This window comes from Podarcis muralis, chromosome 8 (assembly GCF_964188315.1).
Source record: "Podarcis muralis chromosome 8, rPodMur119.hap1.1, whole genome shotgun sequence".
NCBI lineage: Eukaryota > Metazoa > Chordata > Lepidosauria > Squamata > Lacertidae > Podarcis > Podarcis muralis.
The window spans coordinates 74,372,513-74,389,303 of NC_135662.1; the positions used below are offsets into that span (position 1 = coordinate 74,372,513).

The following is a 16,791-nucleotide window of genomic DNA, read 5'->3' on the forward strand; positions in this document are numbered from 1 at the left end:
GGCTCGGATAATCCCTTTAAACCATGATCTATGTTTTAGGATGTAACTAGGTGATATCACCATTGATGTCTTCTATTAATTTATGAGCAGAGGGTGATGTCTAATGATATCAAGTGTGAGTGGGGAAAACATGTGATTGGAAACTCATGCATCATATAACCATACTTGTTATCAGGAAAGCCATGGCTGGTGCTGTAGACCTTAGACTGGGGACTGTGATAGTGAGGCCCAGGTGCACTTCTTCCTACATCGCTAGAGCAGTTTGTTGGTAGTAGAGTTTAGATCCTTGCTCCTCTGCAGCAGCAGCACCATCTCGATCACCTTTCTCAGCACCTTTCTCAACCTGTGGATCCCCAGATGTTGTTGAACCACAACTCCCATCACCCCTTGCTAGCAAGGCCAGAGCTCAGGGATGATGGGAGTTGTAGTCCAACAATATCTGGGGACCCACAGGTTGAGATCCACTGATCTAGATGGTCAGAGGGCATACTGCAACTTTTCAGACCAGCAAAATCACATGACACAAGGAGTTGCTAACACATCACTACTGTCTTTGGCCTGTTTCCTCTGGAAAACTTGCCAGGGTCTACTGAACTGCTATCCTGTCTCCAGGTTACTAGCTCTGATGTTGCCTCTGTGTAATTTGTGATCCGGCACATGAAAGAAGAAGATGTAGATTATCTATTAAGTCTTGTTTGTCCAAGAGAACTGGAACTGAATGGTTTCTCTTCCATGGCATTTTGTAGAAGTTAATATCAAGTGTTCATATTCTATTTGTTCTTGGCTTAGGGAGAAGTAATTTTGTGTTGGTTGTGCAAAAGGAAAAGGAAAGTAGAACAGCTGAATTATTTAAGATCTTCTCACCCATGCAGTGATTGAAATAACTCCCATTCGTAACCTTTGAGTGCTGCTGGTTTTATTATTGATAATAATATGTTGAATATTTATTGGAAAAGGGATAGGGAGATGTGACTGAGCCCTTGCTCTTCTCACCTCAGATATAATACTGGTTTCAAATGATTAAATGATCTAGGTTAATACGGTATTTTGTGTTCCCTGGAAAGCAGATCACATGCAATCAATATTGCTAGCTTCATCTTTAGTTTAAGCCTCCCTCCCACCCAATGCAGCAGTGAACCACAGACTTGTGAAGCCCTGGTCGAGTCGTGTGTGAAGTGGCACAAGCAAATATATACAGATGTAGATCCAGATAATTATTTTTTCCTCTTTCCTTTTGGCGGAAGCTCTTGCACCAAAATTATGTTGTAACTTGTTTTGTATTGGAAAAATCTGTGCATCTCTGGGGGTGTTTTGCTCCTTAATTAGCAGTTAGCAGAAAAGGATTGAGCTGGTGTTTGCTCTCTGCCCTGTTGCTGCCTGATGGAACTGTACTTGGATGCAGTACAAACACTGCAAAAGCGCCTCATGTTCCAGTGGGAATCTTCATTTTGAAGCATGTGTACAGAACAAGAGACAAAAATTCATAAGCCATGCTGGAACTGCGGCACTTTGAGGCCTGCATATTCCTGTGACTTGTCTTCCTCGTTTTCAAGAACCTGACCAGGAGTACCCTGGAAAGATGAGTTTCTTCAAACTTCGTTCCAGTGGGTATTGAGTATATTATATCATTCCCCTTCTTTTGTCACATTAGATTGTTAAACAATTCACTACGAAGGGCAGAGGTGTGATTACCATAAGATAATGGCACCCATGGGTGTAGGAGGCCTGCGCATGACAACCTGTTTCCTGCAGCAGTTGCTTTTGCTAGATTTTAAGGCATCTCTCTGTGTGTGTGTTTGCAGGATGACAAGAGTATTATGCTCTTTCTTTCCCAACTCTCATCTCTCTCTCCAGAATATTTGCATCTTTCTTCTCCTGCCAAACACACACACACAAAAACCCAACACAGTTCCATAATCTCCTCTTAGAAATATCTGTTTCCTAGAAGTACTCAGCAACCTGGCATCAGAGAGAAAGGGGGGCATACACTGTGTTTGGGGTCTGAAAGGTAGGGATGTCATACCCCCCAAAAAAGCCACCACCTCCCCTTATCACCGTTGAGTTTTTTCAACACAGTTGCCAATCCCTCACCCTCCCTGATTTCTTACAGGAGCTTTTGATTAGTACAGATCCATGACATTATTGTGGTTGACATTCTAGTAAATACAGTTATCAGAATTACAAAATGTCTTCCACACAGTGGTCCCCCCCCCTTCTAATACATACATATATACGTGTGTGTGTGTGTGTGTGTGTGTTGTGTGTATGAATTCTCTTTTCCCAACCAGGTGCTGTGTATGTGCATGTAATAATCATTTTCCTGTTGTATTGGAGTAGGGAGCAGTAGCATAGTCTTACACAGGGGTCTGCAAACTTTTTCAGCAGGGGGCTGGTCCACTGTCTCTCAGACCTTGTAGGGGGCCGGACTATATTTTGAAGGGAAAAAATGAATGAATTCCTATGCCACACAAATAACCCAGAGATGCCTTTAAAATAAAATGGCACATTCTAATCATGTAAAAACAGGCTGATTCCCGGACTGTCCGTGGGCCAGATTTAGAAGGCGATTGGGCTGGATCTGGCCCCCGGGCCTTAATTTGCCTGCCCATGGTCTTACAGCTGCTAAGACCAACTCCAACCCAGAAAGCCTCCCCCCCCCCCAATGAAAAAGAAACAGTGCTCTGCATGCATTCTCTGTGTATCAATACTCAAAACATCCTAATACAGGAAAATTGTGTCACAAGATCTGAGTCTCTCTCTCTCTCTCTCTCTCTCTCTCTCTCTCTCTCTCTCTCTCTCTCTCCATGTGCCCTAACAAGTATGATTGTCAGCAGGAACTAGCAGAACTATATTTTTTGTGACACAGGATGATGGGATGGCCAAGGAGTCATCTCCTGGTGGCAAGGGCGAGGGGTGCTAATCTGACGAAGTGGTCTGCAAATCAATTCACAGGCCTGAGAAGACAAGATCACTCAAATAACAAGGTGTTCACAAGTGCTTGCGATTCATGGGGCAAGATTTTATAGACCTCAGCCATATTGTGCTAATGTGGAAAGTGTGATACATCCCAGGGTATTTGTTCTGAGTGTCTCTGCACTTTCCCTAGTACTACTAATCTCTCTTGAGATGGAATGGCATGAACTGCACTCATGGGAGCGTGATTAGAAAGCAGCCTACTTGACAAGGTTCGTGAAGAATGCACGAGATAAGGAAATTGTATTAGCTGGCCCGAGCTGCAGGGCTCTGGATGGGTTATAAATCTTCATAAATAAAACATAAAATAAATTTCCTGTATCAAAGCTTCGCACACTTGCAAGATATTGTGCTAGTCCGCTCTTGCCATCTGCACCTATTGAAACACTACACTAATTTTTAGATGCATAAACACACACAGTTTCTATAAAAGGTTAAAAAGAATGTTGGTTGCTGCAGGGCATTCTCTTGGCAGAACCTGTTAATGTGGTAATAAGTACATCATTACTGCAGGTCAAAAATCTGAAATTACTGTTCTTAGTGATGTGATAAAGTGTTTTTTCTCCCCTCTCTCTCTTTCTCCTTTTCTTTCCATTAGGTATAAAATGTGTGGCTCCAACAGTCAATTGTGAAGATCACAGAATAAACCCCAGCCTCTTCCTCACTTTGCTTTTCATGATGTAAATGAACCCAGTCTCTGACCAATGAGGAGCTGAACCATGGACAGGCTAAAAGAAACTTTCTGGACTGTTTTGTTAAATCAGTTATTTCCTTCTTCCATGGGAGCCTACTAACGGATTATAGCGGGAAGGCAAAAGAGGTGAAAGGGGAAGAAAACACCTTGAACTGGAAAGCGATCCTACAATGAGAATTACGAGCACATCTTGTATCTGCCCAGTCCTAGTTTGTCTCTGTTTTGTGCAGAGGTGTTGTGGAACTGCACATCATGGCTCCATCAAGGTGACCAGAAACCAAACCAAACATATAGAGGGGGAAACGGAAGTTCACCATCGTCCCAAACGTGGATGGGTTTGGAACCAGTTCTTTGTTTTAGAAGAGCACTTTGGACCAGATCCTCAGTATGTTGGAAAGGTAACAAACATCTTTTCTTCTTGCAAATGTCGTATGTGCTGCAAACAATCTAACACTCTGGGGCACACAGTTATCAGAACAACAAGAAACAACTGCTTATTAAACTAATATCCAATTTGTTAAGAGCATTCATAGCATGTATGAAACCTATAAAACATAATACACTTAGCAAATATATAACATTTTTCTTAAAAAGCTTACATCTCCTCTATACACACATGCATGTAACCAGTTTCACCAATTATTAGCTTCCCAGTTATCTTCCTGTATGTACACCCAAATTTACATTTCCTGGATGTGTTGACTTGGAAATCCCTCTGCAAAAGGTCACTGAAAGAGCATTTCCAATTTCTCAAATGGGGGGAGGCTGGCAAAAATGTATTAATTCAAACATACTTATTTGACATGAGTAACATGTTTATTTGACTACAGTATCCATGACCTCCCAGTCTATACTCAGAAAGAAATGGGGATTGGAGATTATATTGTGTGAGGCATTGCACTGGAATACAATGTAGATTTATTGAGGGTTGGGTAGGCCTGTGCCTCACAGGACCTATTTTCTTTTGTTATGAGAACACAATAGTTCAAAGTATCAGAAGCGAGTGTAAAATTCCTGCCTGGTCATCAGTTCCAGCTCTACTGTGGGCTTGATTCATGACTATCATGAACTCATTTTGGAAAGAATGACTGAGGAATATTTTTTAAAATCCTAGCTAGATGTTTAGACATTTTGCATGTTATTTTTGGGTGGAAAAGACTGTCACTTTGATCGCATCAAGCTTTCATTTTACTCCCTTCTTGATTTGCATATTGCAGTGTATACATTCATATATGTGTTAAAACAGGGCTGGGAGAGCTGTGGCCCTGCAGATATAGTTGGGTTAGAGTTTCCAGCATACCCAACAATTGACCAAGATGCCTGGAACTGATGGGAGTTGGAGTTCAGTAACATGTTGCGTGGGCAGGTCCCCATCCTTGTGTTCTAATGTGAAAGGTAGTAGACCTTAAAGCTGTTATGTCTCTTCCATGATATCTGTGAGTGATTGCGTGAATATATACATAGTATATTGTGCCTTTCTGAAACTGAATTGACTATCCAGAACTGTGTAGTATGTTTGCTTATGACACTCTACCCAAATTGTACTTAGCAATCTTCCTCCATTAATTGTGGGACATCTTTTAGGAAGCTGATGCTTCCTGCTGATGGGAAGGCAACATCTAACAATGCCACCAGTGCTATTTTTCCAAGGTGAGGTGCTGGAACTCGCCACAAATGCCTCCCTTGTTCTCTTATAATGGCAATGGCGCCCACCTGAGAGGTACCAGAACTGAGTTCCAGTGAGTTCCGGCTGGAAAAAAAGCCCTGCATGCAACATTATGTAGATAATGCTTATTGCAGATGCTGCAGCCACATGAATCTTGCTGAAATTTCAGAGGAGGACAATCTGGGGTTGAGTCTATAATAAGAAAATAATGAGCAGTATTTAATAACGGTTATGAATAAAGAACAGAAATAAAGTTAAGGAAATTGTTGGGTTCGTTGTAGCTACTTTTATGCATATATCTGTTTTATACAAATCTGTTGATTTTAGCATATAAATTTATTTATACTTTGAAGCTTATAACTCTGCATTTTGTTTTATAATAGTTCTGTGGTTTATTTGGACTTGGCAGGAATATAAGCAGCTAGGAAATACAAGGTAGTTTTCAGAACTCAGTAATGTTATTGAAAATACTGTGAAGGAGAAAAGCTGGTGTACAAGTAGATAATAAATATATCAGCTAAGTTTATTCCAATGTTAATTATACTAGAAACATTTAGAACAAACGTAAGGGATTGTATATGACAGGGGTAGCCAACATGTTGCTCCAACACTGTTGCTGAGCTACAAATCCCAGCATCCCAGCAATTTATTTGTATGCTGCCTTTCCATAGTAAACCATACTCAGACAAACACACGCATACACAGCCAGTGTGGTGTAGTGGTTAAGAGCGATGGACTCATAATCTGGTGAACCGGGTTCGATTCCCCGCTCCTCCACATGCAGCTGCTGGGTGACCTTGGTCTAGTCACACTTCTTTGAAGTCTCTCAGCCTCACTCACCTCACAGAGTGTCTGTTGTGGAGGAGGAAGGGAAAAGGAGAATGTTAGCCACTTTGAGACTCCTTAGGGTAGTAATAAAGTGGGATATCAAATCCAAACTCTTCTTCTTCTTCTTCTTCTTCTTCTATTACTACTAAAAAAACCAGTTTACATAATTCACTTACAAGACTTAGTTTACTGTTTATCACTATTTTTTTTGCTAATTAAAAATACTGTAATAAACATACAATAAAATCAGAGTCCACTGATAATCCATCATAAATTCTAATAATAACAATAATGACAATAACCTAATCCAGATAACAGAAAAATCATACATCTTCAATGCTAAATCTTAATCCAAGCAGCAGCCCCTAAACAAAATCCTACTCTGAAGATTTCTAGGCATCCTGAGCAGCAGAATTAGCCTTTGTGCTTTGATTCAGTCAAAGCGCCACCATCTCAGGCCAGGTGGGAACAGGCCAGACAAAGCAGGAAGCAGATGTTGCAGAACTCATGATGAGGAGGTCATTAACAATTGAGGCACCACAGGTTCCCACCCCTGCTTTAACCCAATGGCTTAGAGACCATGGGCCTCCTAAGCTCAGCCATCTGGAGGACATCCTGTCTAACTACCTCTAATGTAGAGAGAGAAGTAGGAAAGAGGGGCACCATCGCCAAACTGGCCTTTCATCATCAGCATTGCTGCAATTTACCAGGAGGGGGGAGGGTTGCAACTGCGGCAAGGTAAGCACAATTCAAATTCACTGTCAGATCCAGTCTGGTGTTGCAGTCTAGTTGCCCCATGGCAGTCTTGTTATCAACACCTTTCTCCTCTCCTTCCTGGGCAAACCCTAGTGCCACAGGTGATGGGAGATTGGGTGAGCATATATGTGTGTGTTTGTATGTCAGGGGGTTCATGGCAAATAGCCTGTTCCCCAACACTCAAGAACATATGTGCTAATTTTGTGCTGCTCATTTTTACAAGAAATAGTTATGCTAGATATGTGAAAGAAAGAAGTGCACTGTGGGTAGTCCTCTGTAATTGCAGGTCCCTACTTGAGACAATTGACCTGTCCAATCAGTCAGTCAGTTAATCCATACATTCTGTTCTCCATAACTGATGGCAACATATATTTACTAGGTTAGCTTTGCTGCTAATTTTATGGGAAATAATCATGCCAGGCATATAGATAAAAGAACTCTGGGCAGTTCCTTATAATTTCTCATTGATGGCATTGACCTTTCCAACCAGTCATTAAACTCAATGCTGTATTCTCCATCAATGCTGCTGACGTATTGCATATCTGAAAGTCCTCCTTACATTTTTGTCCTACCCACTTTGGAGGAGCACCATCACAAGAGCAGAATTATTTTGTGTACATAAAAAGAAGATGATGATAATATAATAATTATTTTTTATTATTTATACCCCGCCCCTCACTGCAACTTCAATCTAAACCCAAAATAATAAACAAACTAACTAATAAATATATTACGAAAGAAGTGCCATGGTCAGATCACTTCCTGGTGCAACTGGACTTCTCTGCGACCCATCCCCTCTGCAGGGAGGTGGGACCAATTCGGATGGTCCGCCCCCGCCACCCGCCACTTAATGGATCCAAATGGTTTCCAGAGAGTGGTAGGGGATGCTTTATCCCATGTTGATGGCCTTTCAGCTGATTCCCTGGTGGCCCGCTGGAATGTGGAGTTAACCAGGGCTATTGACTGTTTGGCTCCGAAGCGCCCTCTCCGATTGCATGGAGCCCGGACAGCCCCGTGGTTTTCCATGGAGCTGAGGGCAATGAAACAATCGTTGAGACGGCTAGAGCGCCGGTGGCGGATAACTCATTCCGAATCTGACCGAACACAGGTTAGAGCTCAACGTCGAGCCTACCAAGTGGCGATAGCCTCTATTGCATCTGCAGAAAACAGCAGCAGGAGACTTTTTCAGGTGGTTCACAATTTAGCGGAACCACCTGCAACATCGGGGCCCAGTACGGGCCACATGTTCTCCTGCAATGATTTTGCAAAGTTTTTTGCAGATAAAATCGCTCAGATTCGGGAAGAAGTAGACTCCACCGTGGGAGCAGGGCCGGGGCGGGAGAGTGCTAGAGTTCTGTCTAGTCAAGTTGAGTGGGATCAATTCCAATCTGTTACCTCCGAGGATGTGGACAGGCTGCTTGGACGAGTGAAACCAACCACCTGTCTCCTGGATCCTTGCCCATCCTGGCTTATAAAAGCTAGCCGGGAAGGACTGGGCGATGGGCTTCGTGGGGTGGTGAATGCTTCCCTCCGTGAGGGAGCCTTCCCAGACCCGCTGAAAGAGGCGGTTATTAAACCGCTTCTTAAAAAACCATCCTTAGATGCGGCCACGATGGCCAACTATCGCCCAGTCTCAAATCTTCCATTCTTGGGCAAGGTGATTGAGCGAGTGGTTGCCGAACAACTCCAGGCACGCCTGGAAGAAGCAGACCATTTGGATCCCTTCCAGTCGGGATTCAGGCCTCATCATGGGACTGAAACTGCCTTGGTCGCACTGGTTGATGATCTCCGGCGGGCTAGGGACAAAGGTGAGAGCTGTTTCCTAGTTCTGCTGGATCTCTCAGCGGCGTTTGATACCATCGACCATAACATCCTTCTGGACCGTCTTCAGGGGTTGGGAGCTGGAGGCACTGTTATACAGTGGTTCCGCTCCTTCCTCCTGGGCCGTGTTCAGAAAGTGGTGGTGGGGGATGAGTGTTCAGACCCCTGGGCCCTCACTTGTGGGGTGCCTCAGGGTTCGGTCCTCTCCCCCATGCTTTTCAACATCTACATGAAGCCGCTGGGAGAGATCATCAGGGGATTTGGGCTGGGTGTTCATCAGTATGCAGATGATACCCAGCTCTACCTCTCTTTTAAATCAGAACCAGTGAAGGCAGTGAAGGTCATGTGTGAGTGCCTGGAGGCGGTTGGAGGTTGGATGGCGGCTAACAGATTGAGGTTGAATCCTGACAAGACAGAAGTACTGTTTTTGGGGGACAGGACGCGGGCAGGTGTGGAGGATTCCCTGGTCCTGAATGGGGTAACTGTGCCCCTGAAGGACCAGGTGCGCAGCCTGGGAGTCATTCTGGACTCACAGCTGTCCATGGGGGCACAGGTCAAATCTGTGTCCAGGGCAGCTGTTTACCAGCTCCATCTGGTACGTAGGCTGAGACCCTATCTGCCTGCAGACTGTCTCACCAGAGTGGTACATGCTCTGGTTATCTCCCGCTTGGACTACTGCAATGCACTCTACGTGGGGCTACCTTTGAAGGTGACTCGGAAACTTCAACTAATCCAGAATGCGGCAGCTAGACTGGTGACTGGGGGCGGCCGCCGAGACCATATAACACCGGTCTTGAAGGACCTACATTGGCTCCCAGTACGTTTCCGAGCACAATTCAAAGTGTTGGTGCTGACCTTTAAAGCCCTAAACGGCCTCGGTCCAGTATACCTGAAGGAGCGTCTCCACCCCCATCATTCTGCCCGGACGCTGAGGTCCAGCGCCGAGGGCCTTCTGGCGGTTCCCTCATTGCGAGAAGCAAAGCTACAGGGAACCAGGCAGAGGGCCTTCTCGGTAGTGGCGCCCGCCCTGTGGAACGCCCTTCCAGCAGATGTCAAAGCGATAAACAACTACCTGACATTCAGAAGACATCTTAAGGCAGCCCTGTTCAGGGAAGTTTTTAACGTGTGATATTTTACTGTATTTGTGGTTTTTATGGAAGCCGCCCAGAGTGGCTGGGGAGGCCCAGCCAGATGGGCGGGGTATAAATAATAAATTATTATTATTATTATTATTATTATGGATTATGAGTAGTCTAATAAGAAATATTCTCTAGGTGATGTGAATAGTAAAGTGGACAGTGCTAAAACATACCACATAATTCAAGAAAGTCATAAATCAAGAAAACCAACCCCAGCAATAGCCAAACAATAAAACCTGGCCATAAAATCAAACAGAGTGTGCTTCTAGACCATTATTCTTTCCAGGTGGGATTCAGTCCCATACTGACAAATACAGATTGCACACTTAATGCTGATATGGAGCTCTTGTGCAACAAACTCAACCTCTCACCAAAACGGAACATTTTGTGGTAAGGAAACTGATGGGGAAATGGAACTTTTGGCTTGATGGAATAGCCGCTACCTCCCTGTAAACAAGTCAGGAGGAATGTTCAGTAAACAGGTTGTCTGGAAGGGACCAGGGACAGCCACAAATCAAATTCCAGGAAACCATCCAACAAAGCTCACAGTTACAGTTACAAAAGCTAAAACCAGCCAAATTGCTGTTTATTTTGCAGAAGCCAAAACAAAATAGTATCAATGATTTTAAAGCAGCCTTTGCCAACCTAGTGCTCTGCCGATGTTTTGGCCTATAACGCCTATGGTGGGCACCAGGTTGGTGAAGGACACTAGAGAGGAGTTGAATGGCCTTAGAGAACAAAAAAATATATATTTTCCTATCACTGAAAATACATTAAAGAGAGCACCAGATGACTGTTAGCCACAAAGGTGTATGTGTGACGATTTAGATTGCAGATGGGGAGCAGAGGCCAAGAGTTATACCCCAGCTACTTTTTCAGCAACACACACACACACACACACACACACACACACACACTAGGGTTATGTGATATATTGATATATTGTCCCAATCCAGTTTGAAGTCTATATTGTGATATCAGTTTCATAATTTTTGACCTGGCAATATATAATGAATCATGATGTGTTTTAGAGCTGGGTTGTGCTGGTCCCGGGGGGAGGTTACCGTTATCGTAGTCAAAGTTCAGTCCTGAGTCACTAGCCTGGAAATAGTTCACAAGGTGCGAGGCGAGGTACGAAGCAGGAAGCCGGGCGGGGAACAGGAACGCTGGAAGGTCAAAAGCAGGTAGCCGGGCGGGGAACAGGAACACTGGAAGATCAGGTCTGGATGCCGGCCGAAACAGCTCTTCAATGACGACGTTGCTCCCGCAACCTGGGACCGGGCTGACTGGCCTTTATCCTCTCTGAGGCCAGGGGCGGTCCCGGCCCCCAGGAGCCCCGCCTCTCCTGGCCTTAAGGCGAGCACTCCTCCTGGGAGAAACCAGTTCCCTTCGCCTCTCTGCCCTAAGCCTCTGCAGTTCAGGAGAGGCTGAAGGGTTACTGGGCCCAGGGGGAGACTCACCTGTAGGCACTGAGTCCTCAACCACCTCTGGAGCCAGAATGGATTCACCTGGTGCCTGCTCCTGAGGATCCGGCACAGGTGCAGACTCCTCAGAATCAAGGCCTTGCCCCAGTTCAGCTGGCCCTGGAGGCGGGGACTCCTGTGCAGGCTGGGAATCCTCCGGTTCACTCTCTGAATCGGATTCCCAGGCCATCACATGGGTGCTATATCATCCCAAACCAGTTTGAAGTCCATATCATGATATTTATGTCATAATTTTTGACCTGGCAATATATTGTGAATCATGGTGTGTGTGTGTGTGTGTGTGTGTGTGTGTGTGTGTGTGTGTGTGTTATGCAAAAATCACAATGTGGGAAAAACCGTAAAACCAACCAATGCTTCTACATAGCTCCATCCTTATTTCAGACATTGTGATATAATAGAATATCGTGATGTTTAGGTGGTGATATATCGTGATGTTGAAAACCAAATATCGCCCAGTCCTAGTCCAATATGAAGTTGTGGTTATCGCCCAGCCCTAGTCCAATATGAAGCTCCCAGGTCATGGTTAGAGTGACCTTAAAAATGTGAAGTAATATGCTGCTTTAAGGTTTCAATGTAATTAAGACTGGGTGCAGATCGGGAAGACAATATATCCTGAAAGAAGTGCAAATAATCTGGAATTGTTTTTTAAAAAACATATTCATCAACATTTGTTAGCCTTGATGGCTTTAAGAGGATATCAGTCATGTCTATTAAATGTATCTGAACGTTTCTGCATAGCAGGTATTATAGCATATTTTCATTTTAAACCAGACAGTAAGAAGGATTGATTTTAGCCATACAAAATGCTTTAATCTTCTCAGTGAAGGTTTTGCACGTGGCTTATATATATCATGCGTGTAATGATGGACAGAAGGCAGAAAGCACAGCATTCTGATATTTTCACACTGAAAATAGCCTCTTTCCCAGTTTATGGTGGTGATTACAGTGCCACCATCTAATACCCAGCTCTGTAATTAAGCCATCTCAGCTGCTGTTCCTGGAACATGTTCTCTAGTCTGGCAGAGCTCAAGACCAATCTATTTCTCATAATGGCATGTGTTCCATCATGACTTCACATGCTTAACATGATCAACTTTTGATGCTTTCTGTTTGTTTGGAGAAATGCTGGCAATTGTTCATTCCCCCCTGCTCATGTGCATCTGGTATCTTACCATTCTGCAATCATTCTTTCGATTTATCTTGGCCTCTCCTGCTTCTGACCTGGTTCCAATTCTTTCTCTGTGGACCATATCAGCTAAACCTCCATTCCCTTTAGGGGAAATGGCAGAGCAGGAAGCAAAGTGCTTGCCATTCTTCTCTCAATAGCAACTTCTGCAAGAAGCTGTGCTGCACAGGTTTGAGCAAAATTGATTCATTTTTGGCAATGTGGTGAGTGTTTGTCTGTTTGAGGATGCACTTACGATGGTTCTGGTTATACTCCAGTTACGGATTTAAATATAGAAAAGTTAAGGTTGGTCTGTTGGTCTGTCTGTCTGTCTGTCGGTTTTTCTATCTATCTATCCCTCTAATTTGGGGGTGACAATTTTTGCAGAAGGGAAATGTGCATTCTTATAATTGGAGGCTTGCTATTGTATCACTGTCCATCAGATCCATATATCTATATCTACTGCTAGAATATTTTTGCTTCCTTTGAAAATTCATATTGCTAGACTCCTTCTTTTGAAAATCCCCAGATGTCTGCCAAGCAGGAACTTTTGCATTCACCTTGAAATTTCACTTTGAGTGAATTTCAGTGGCAACTTGGGTCCCATGCTGACAACTTTTATAAACAGTTTCTTCACTAGCTCCTGACTCCGAGCTGGACACCCTCAGTGCTGCTGAGAGTCAGGTGATATCTGCAGCACAGCTTGATCAAGAAACCTGCATTGATGTTATTTGGCTGTCCTTATCTAAATGCCTTTTGCTTCCCTTAAATTCCTTGGACACTCGGCTTGAGCAGGAGCTTCGATATTCATACTAAGATTTTGCTTTAGGTAAAATTCAGTGTTGAAACATTGGATGAAAGCTACTGCACATTCATGCATAAATGACGAAAATGTCAAAAGCAGATATAAAAAATCAGCAACTAGGGAAAAAAATGTTTTGTTTTGTGACTCTTCAGATGCATACTTTCTGCTTAAATCATAGCCGTCTTGTAGTAGCTGACCGCCAGCCCATAAGGTCAACGCTTCCTAATTTGGTATTATTGTAAATTAACCAAAGCCCCAGGTTCCCTACTAGCCAGGCAAGCTTTTTTAACTTGTTCTCATAGTAACAAATGGTCCAAGGCCATGGAGACTATTACTGCACGCTACTCCCTCCCAGATCTTGACACGCTGTCATCTTGGGACCAACATAAAATCCGGGCCTGGATTCTTACAAGAGACGAGGCCATGGACCGGGCACAGTCCACCACAGCTCGCCTCTCCATGTGGCTCCCTAAAGTGAAAGTGGTAAGATCACTTGCCAACTACTTGATAGACCTGACGGAGCCCAATTTGAGAAGAGCGTTTACCATGGCCCGTTTCCATTCTATACCCATGGCCTTCTTGCAGGGGATTTACTCTAAGACCCCTATTACTCAGCGTCTATGTCCATGCACAATGAATGAAGTAGAGGACTTCATACATTTCTTTTTCTACTGCCCTATTTATGAGCTAATAAGAACTAAGCTCCTCCTCTTGATCCTGTCCACCATCACATCTAAGGAAGACTGTTTGAAATCGCTTCTTGTGGATGCAAATCCCCAAATTTCACGTGGGGTGGCAATCTTTATAGTGCAGGCTTTGAAACTCAGGGCTACTCTGACTGGGTAGTGTGTCCTAGACCTGGACCTGTTTTAATTCTTTTTATTACCTTTTTAACCTAATGTGCCGAGCCTATTTTGGGGCATTATATGCTTTATATACATCTGCATTTTAGATTCCTGGCGCTGGCAACTAAATCTTTACATCATTGTCTTAGGGCAATTTAATTCTCATAACGCCAGTAATATCGCTTTGAATTTTGATTGGTTGCTTGTCTCTTGCATTTTTTTTTTTTGGTCTTATCCTGCTATGGCTGTATGCTAAGGCAAGAAAGGTTTGATTGATTGATTGATTGATTGATTGGTATTGTTGTTGGGCTGAAACAAAAAATCACAATCTTGTGAGTACCCCAATTGTATTGGGTTTATGATTTTGTTTGGCATGTCACTGGCAAAGTATTTAATAACTAAAATTGCTGCAGGCAGCATATATGTGATGAACTGGTTTTATTTGGACCTGAGCTCTGAAATGCATGTGGCAGACAGAAAATATAATGCAGTCTATGGACAGAGATACAGATAAGGATAAATGAGAAAGATATAAGCTATAGATAAGTAGGATGCACAAAGTAGTAGAAGAAAAGCATCTTGACAGCTAAGGTGCTTCTGCATGTAGGGAAACGTCAACTTGAAGTACCTTGTTTTGTGAGTGATATTTTCCACCACATCAGTTGCATTCAGAAATGATAATAAAAAAATAGCAGTGCACAATAGTAAATAAATAGCTTTTTGGATGACCCTGATTTACCTTCATCACAAAGATGTAACTGAGTTAAACAAATAAACAGGTGTGTGTTCATCTATAAATAACTACACACACACAGAGAGAGAGAGAGAGAGAGAGAGAGAGGTACCTTGGTTTAGGAATAGCTTAGTTTATGAACAACTTTGATTAAGAATGCTGCAAACCCAGAAGTAGGTGTTTTGGTTTGTGAACTTTGCCTTGGAAGCAGAACATGTTCCATTTCCTCTTGAGTGTGTTCCATTTGTAAATCGAGTCCCCTGCTGCTATGGGAAAGCACACCTTGGGTTAAGAACACTTTGGTTTAAGAATGGACTTCCGGAACGGATTAAGTTCGTAAACCAAGGTACCACTGTGTGTGTGTGTGTGTGTGTGTGTGTGTGCGCGCGCGCGCAGAAAACCAGGTATTCAATCATGATGCACTTAGACCAGTGTTAAATTGGCTTAGGAGCCTTAACCTTAGTGTGTCTAAACTGGCTTAAATGGCTTGGAAACTTTTTAGACTGCATACTTGGTCAGCCAACACAGTGCCCTCCAGATTGATTGATTGATTGATTGATTGATTGATTTTGGAGTGCAAATCTCCATCAACCCCAGAATGGCTTGCTATCTCTGGCCTACAGGCTTCCCTCTGATCAGTAACTTACTCTAGACTTGTATCAGGGCAGGGGGAAATGACATTTAACATGGGCTCAGGAGCTCATTGCTGGGCTCATTGCTGCTGTTCCTTGGACTGGTGTGGAGGCAGGGTGTTGATGAGATCAAGACTACATGGGCACACCAACAAAGCCAAACTGGTACTTCTGCCAAAGTGCTCTCACTGCCACCATGCCCCACTCTGTGTTGTTCCAGTATGCAAGAGCCACACCCCTGTTGGAAGGGTGGCTTGGCCCCCCTGCCCCGCCAGCTGCTCCTGCCTAGGTCCCTTTAATTATGTGTTCCAGGAATATGTGTTTGTTTTCCCCTGCCCAAACGACTGCAGCCAATGTAGGTTATTTTCATTGTGTGTACAAGCTACTTTAAGGAATGGGCTGCAGTGTAAATTGGTTTCTCCTTTGGAATTCTCTCCCACATTGACAGCATTCACACATCACAAGCAGAACAGGGGATGCTCAACTTTTGGCGTCATGTCTGAAAAATGCTCTCAAGTGCAGCAGCCAATTAACTTATGGACATACCTGCAAGTCCCTGTCCCCACCATCACATTTTACATTGGTTGATGTCTCTCTCAAAGATCAGCCCTGCCAAGATGGGCAACAAAACTTGAAGCCAATAATACTGATGTCCGGAGTGTATAACACTTTTACACCTCACTGTTTGCACTCCTCCAATGTGTGGCGGATTTGTTCAAAGTGGGGAAATAGTGAAAACTATGTTAGTGTTGATCCAGTTGAATTATGGCTAATGTTATGAGTTTGCGCTTCTAAAGACCTGATTGCAAGGATCACTGTAAGAGTTGTAGACCACCACAGGTTGTCCTAGGCTTTCCTTGTGCACCATTACTATTGCAGATATCAATATTGTGCAGCATGACGCAATTGGATGCATAAAAGCTCACTCTTTTTGGAATAAAAATTGTCCAGACACATAATTGTGATTCAGAGCTTTACTAACCAGAACTTCTTCAAAACAGGTACAGAAACAATCAATGACACATCCAAATAATTCCATAAAGCATACGCTTATCTAAGCATAGGTTTCTATTCTTAAACGAATAACATAATTATGATCAGAGCAAAAAATCAAAGGTCTGTCTCTCCCATAGCTTGCATTAGCCTGCATCCAGCCTAAGGCTATACAGCTCCTGGAGAGGCTCATTATCACATCATTATCTCACTGGGGAAAAAAGGCAAAGGCAAAGGCAACTCCATTTAAAAATTGA

At 43.5% G+C, this 16,791-nt stretch overlaps 1 protein-coding gene across 3 annotated transcripts in view; it reads left to right on the top strand.

Annotated features, from left to right (window-relative positions):
* Positions 1–16,791, top strand: part of CDH18 (cadherin 18) — a 293,809-nt gene that overhangs the window by 80,132 nt on the left and 196,886 nt on the right. For all 3 annotated transcript variants that reach the window (XM_077933349.1, XM_077933351.1, XM_077933350.1), the window contains one exon: positions 3,572–4,065. In XM_077933349.1, coding sequence (XP_077789475.1) covers positions 3,838–4,065 — 228 coding nt within the window. In that variant the 5' untranslated portion in view covers positions 3,572–3,837. The remainder of the gene's footprint in view (positions 1–3,571; positions 4,066–16,791) is intronic.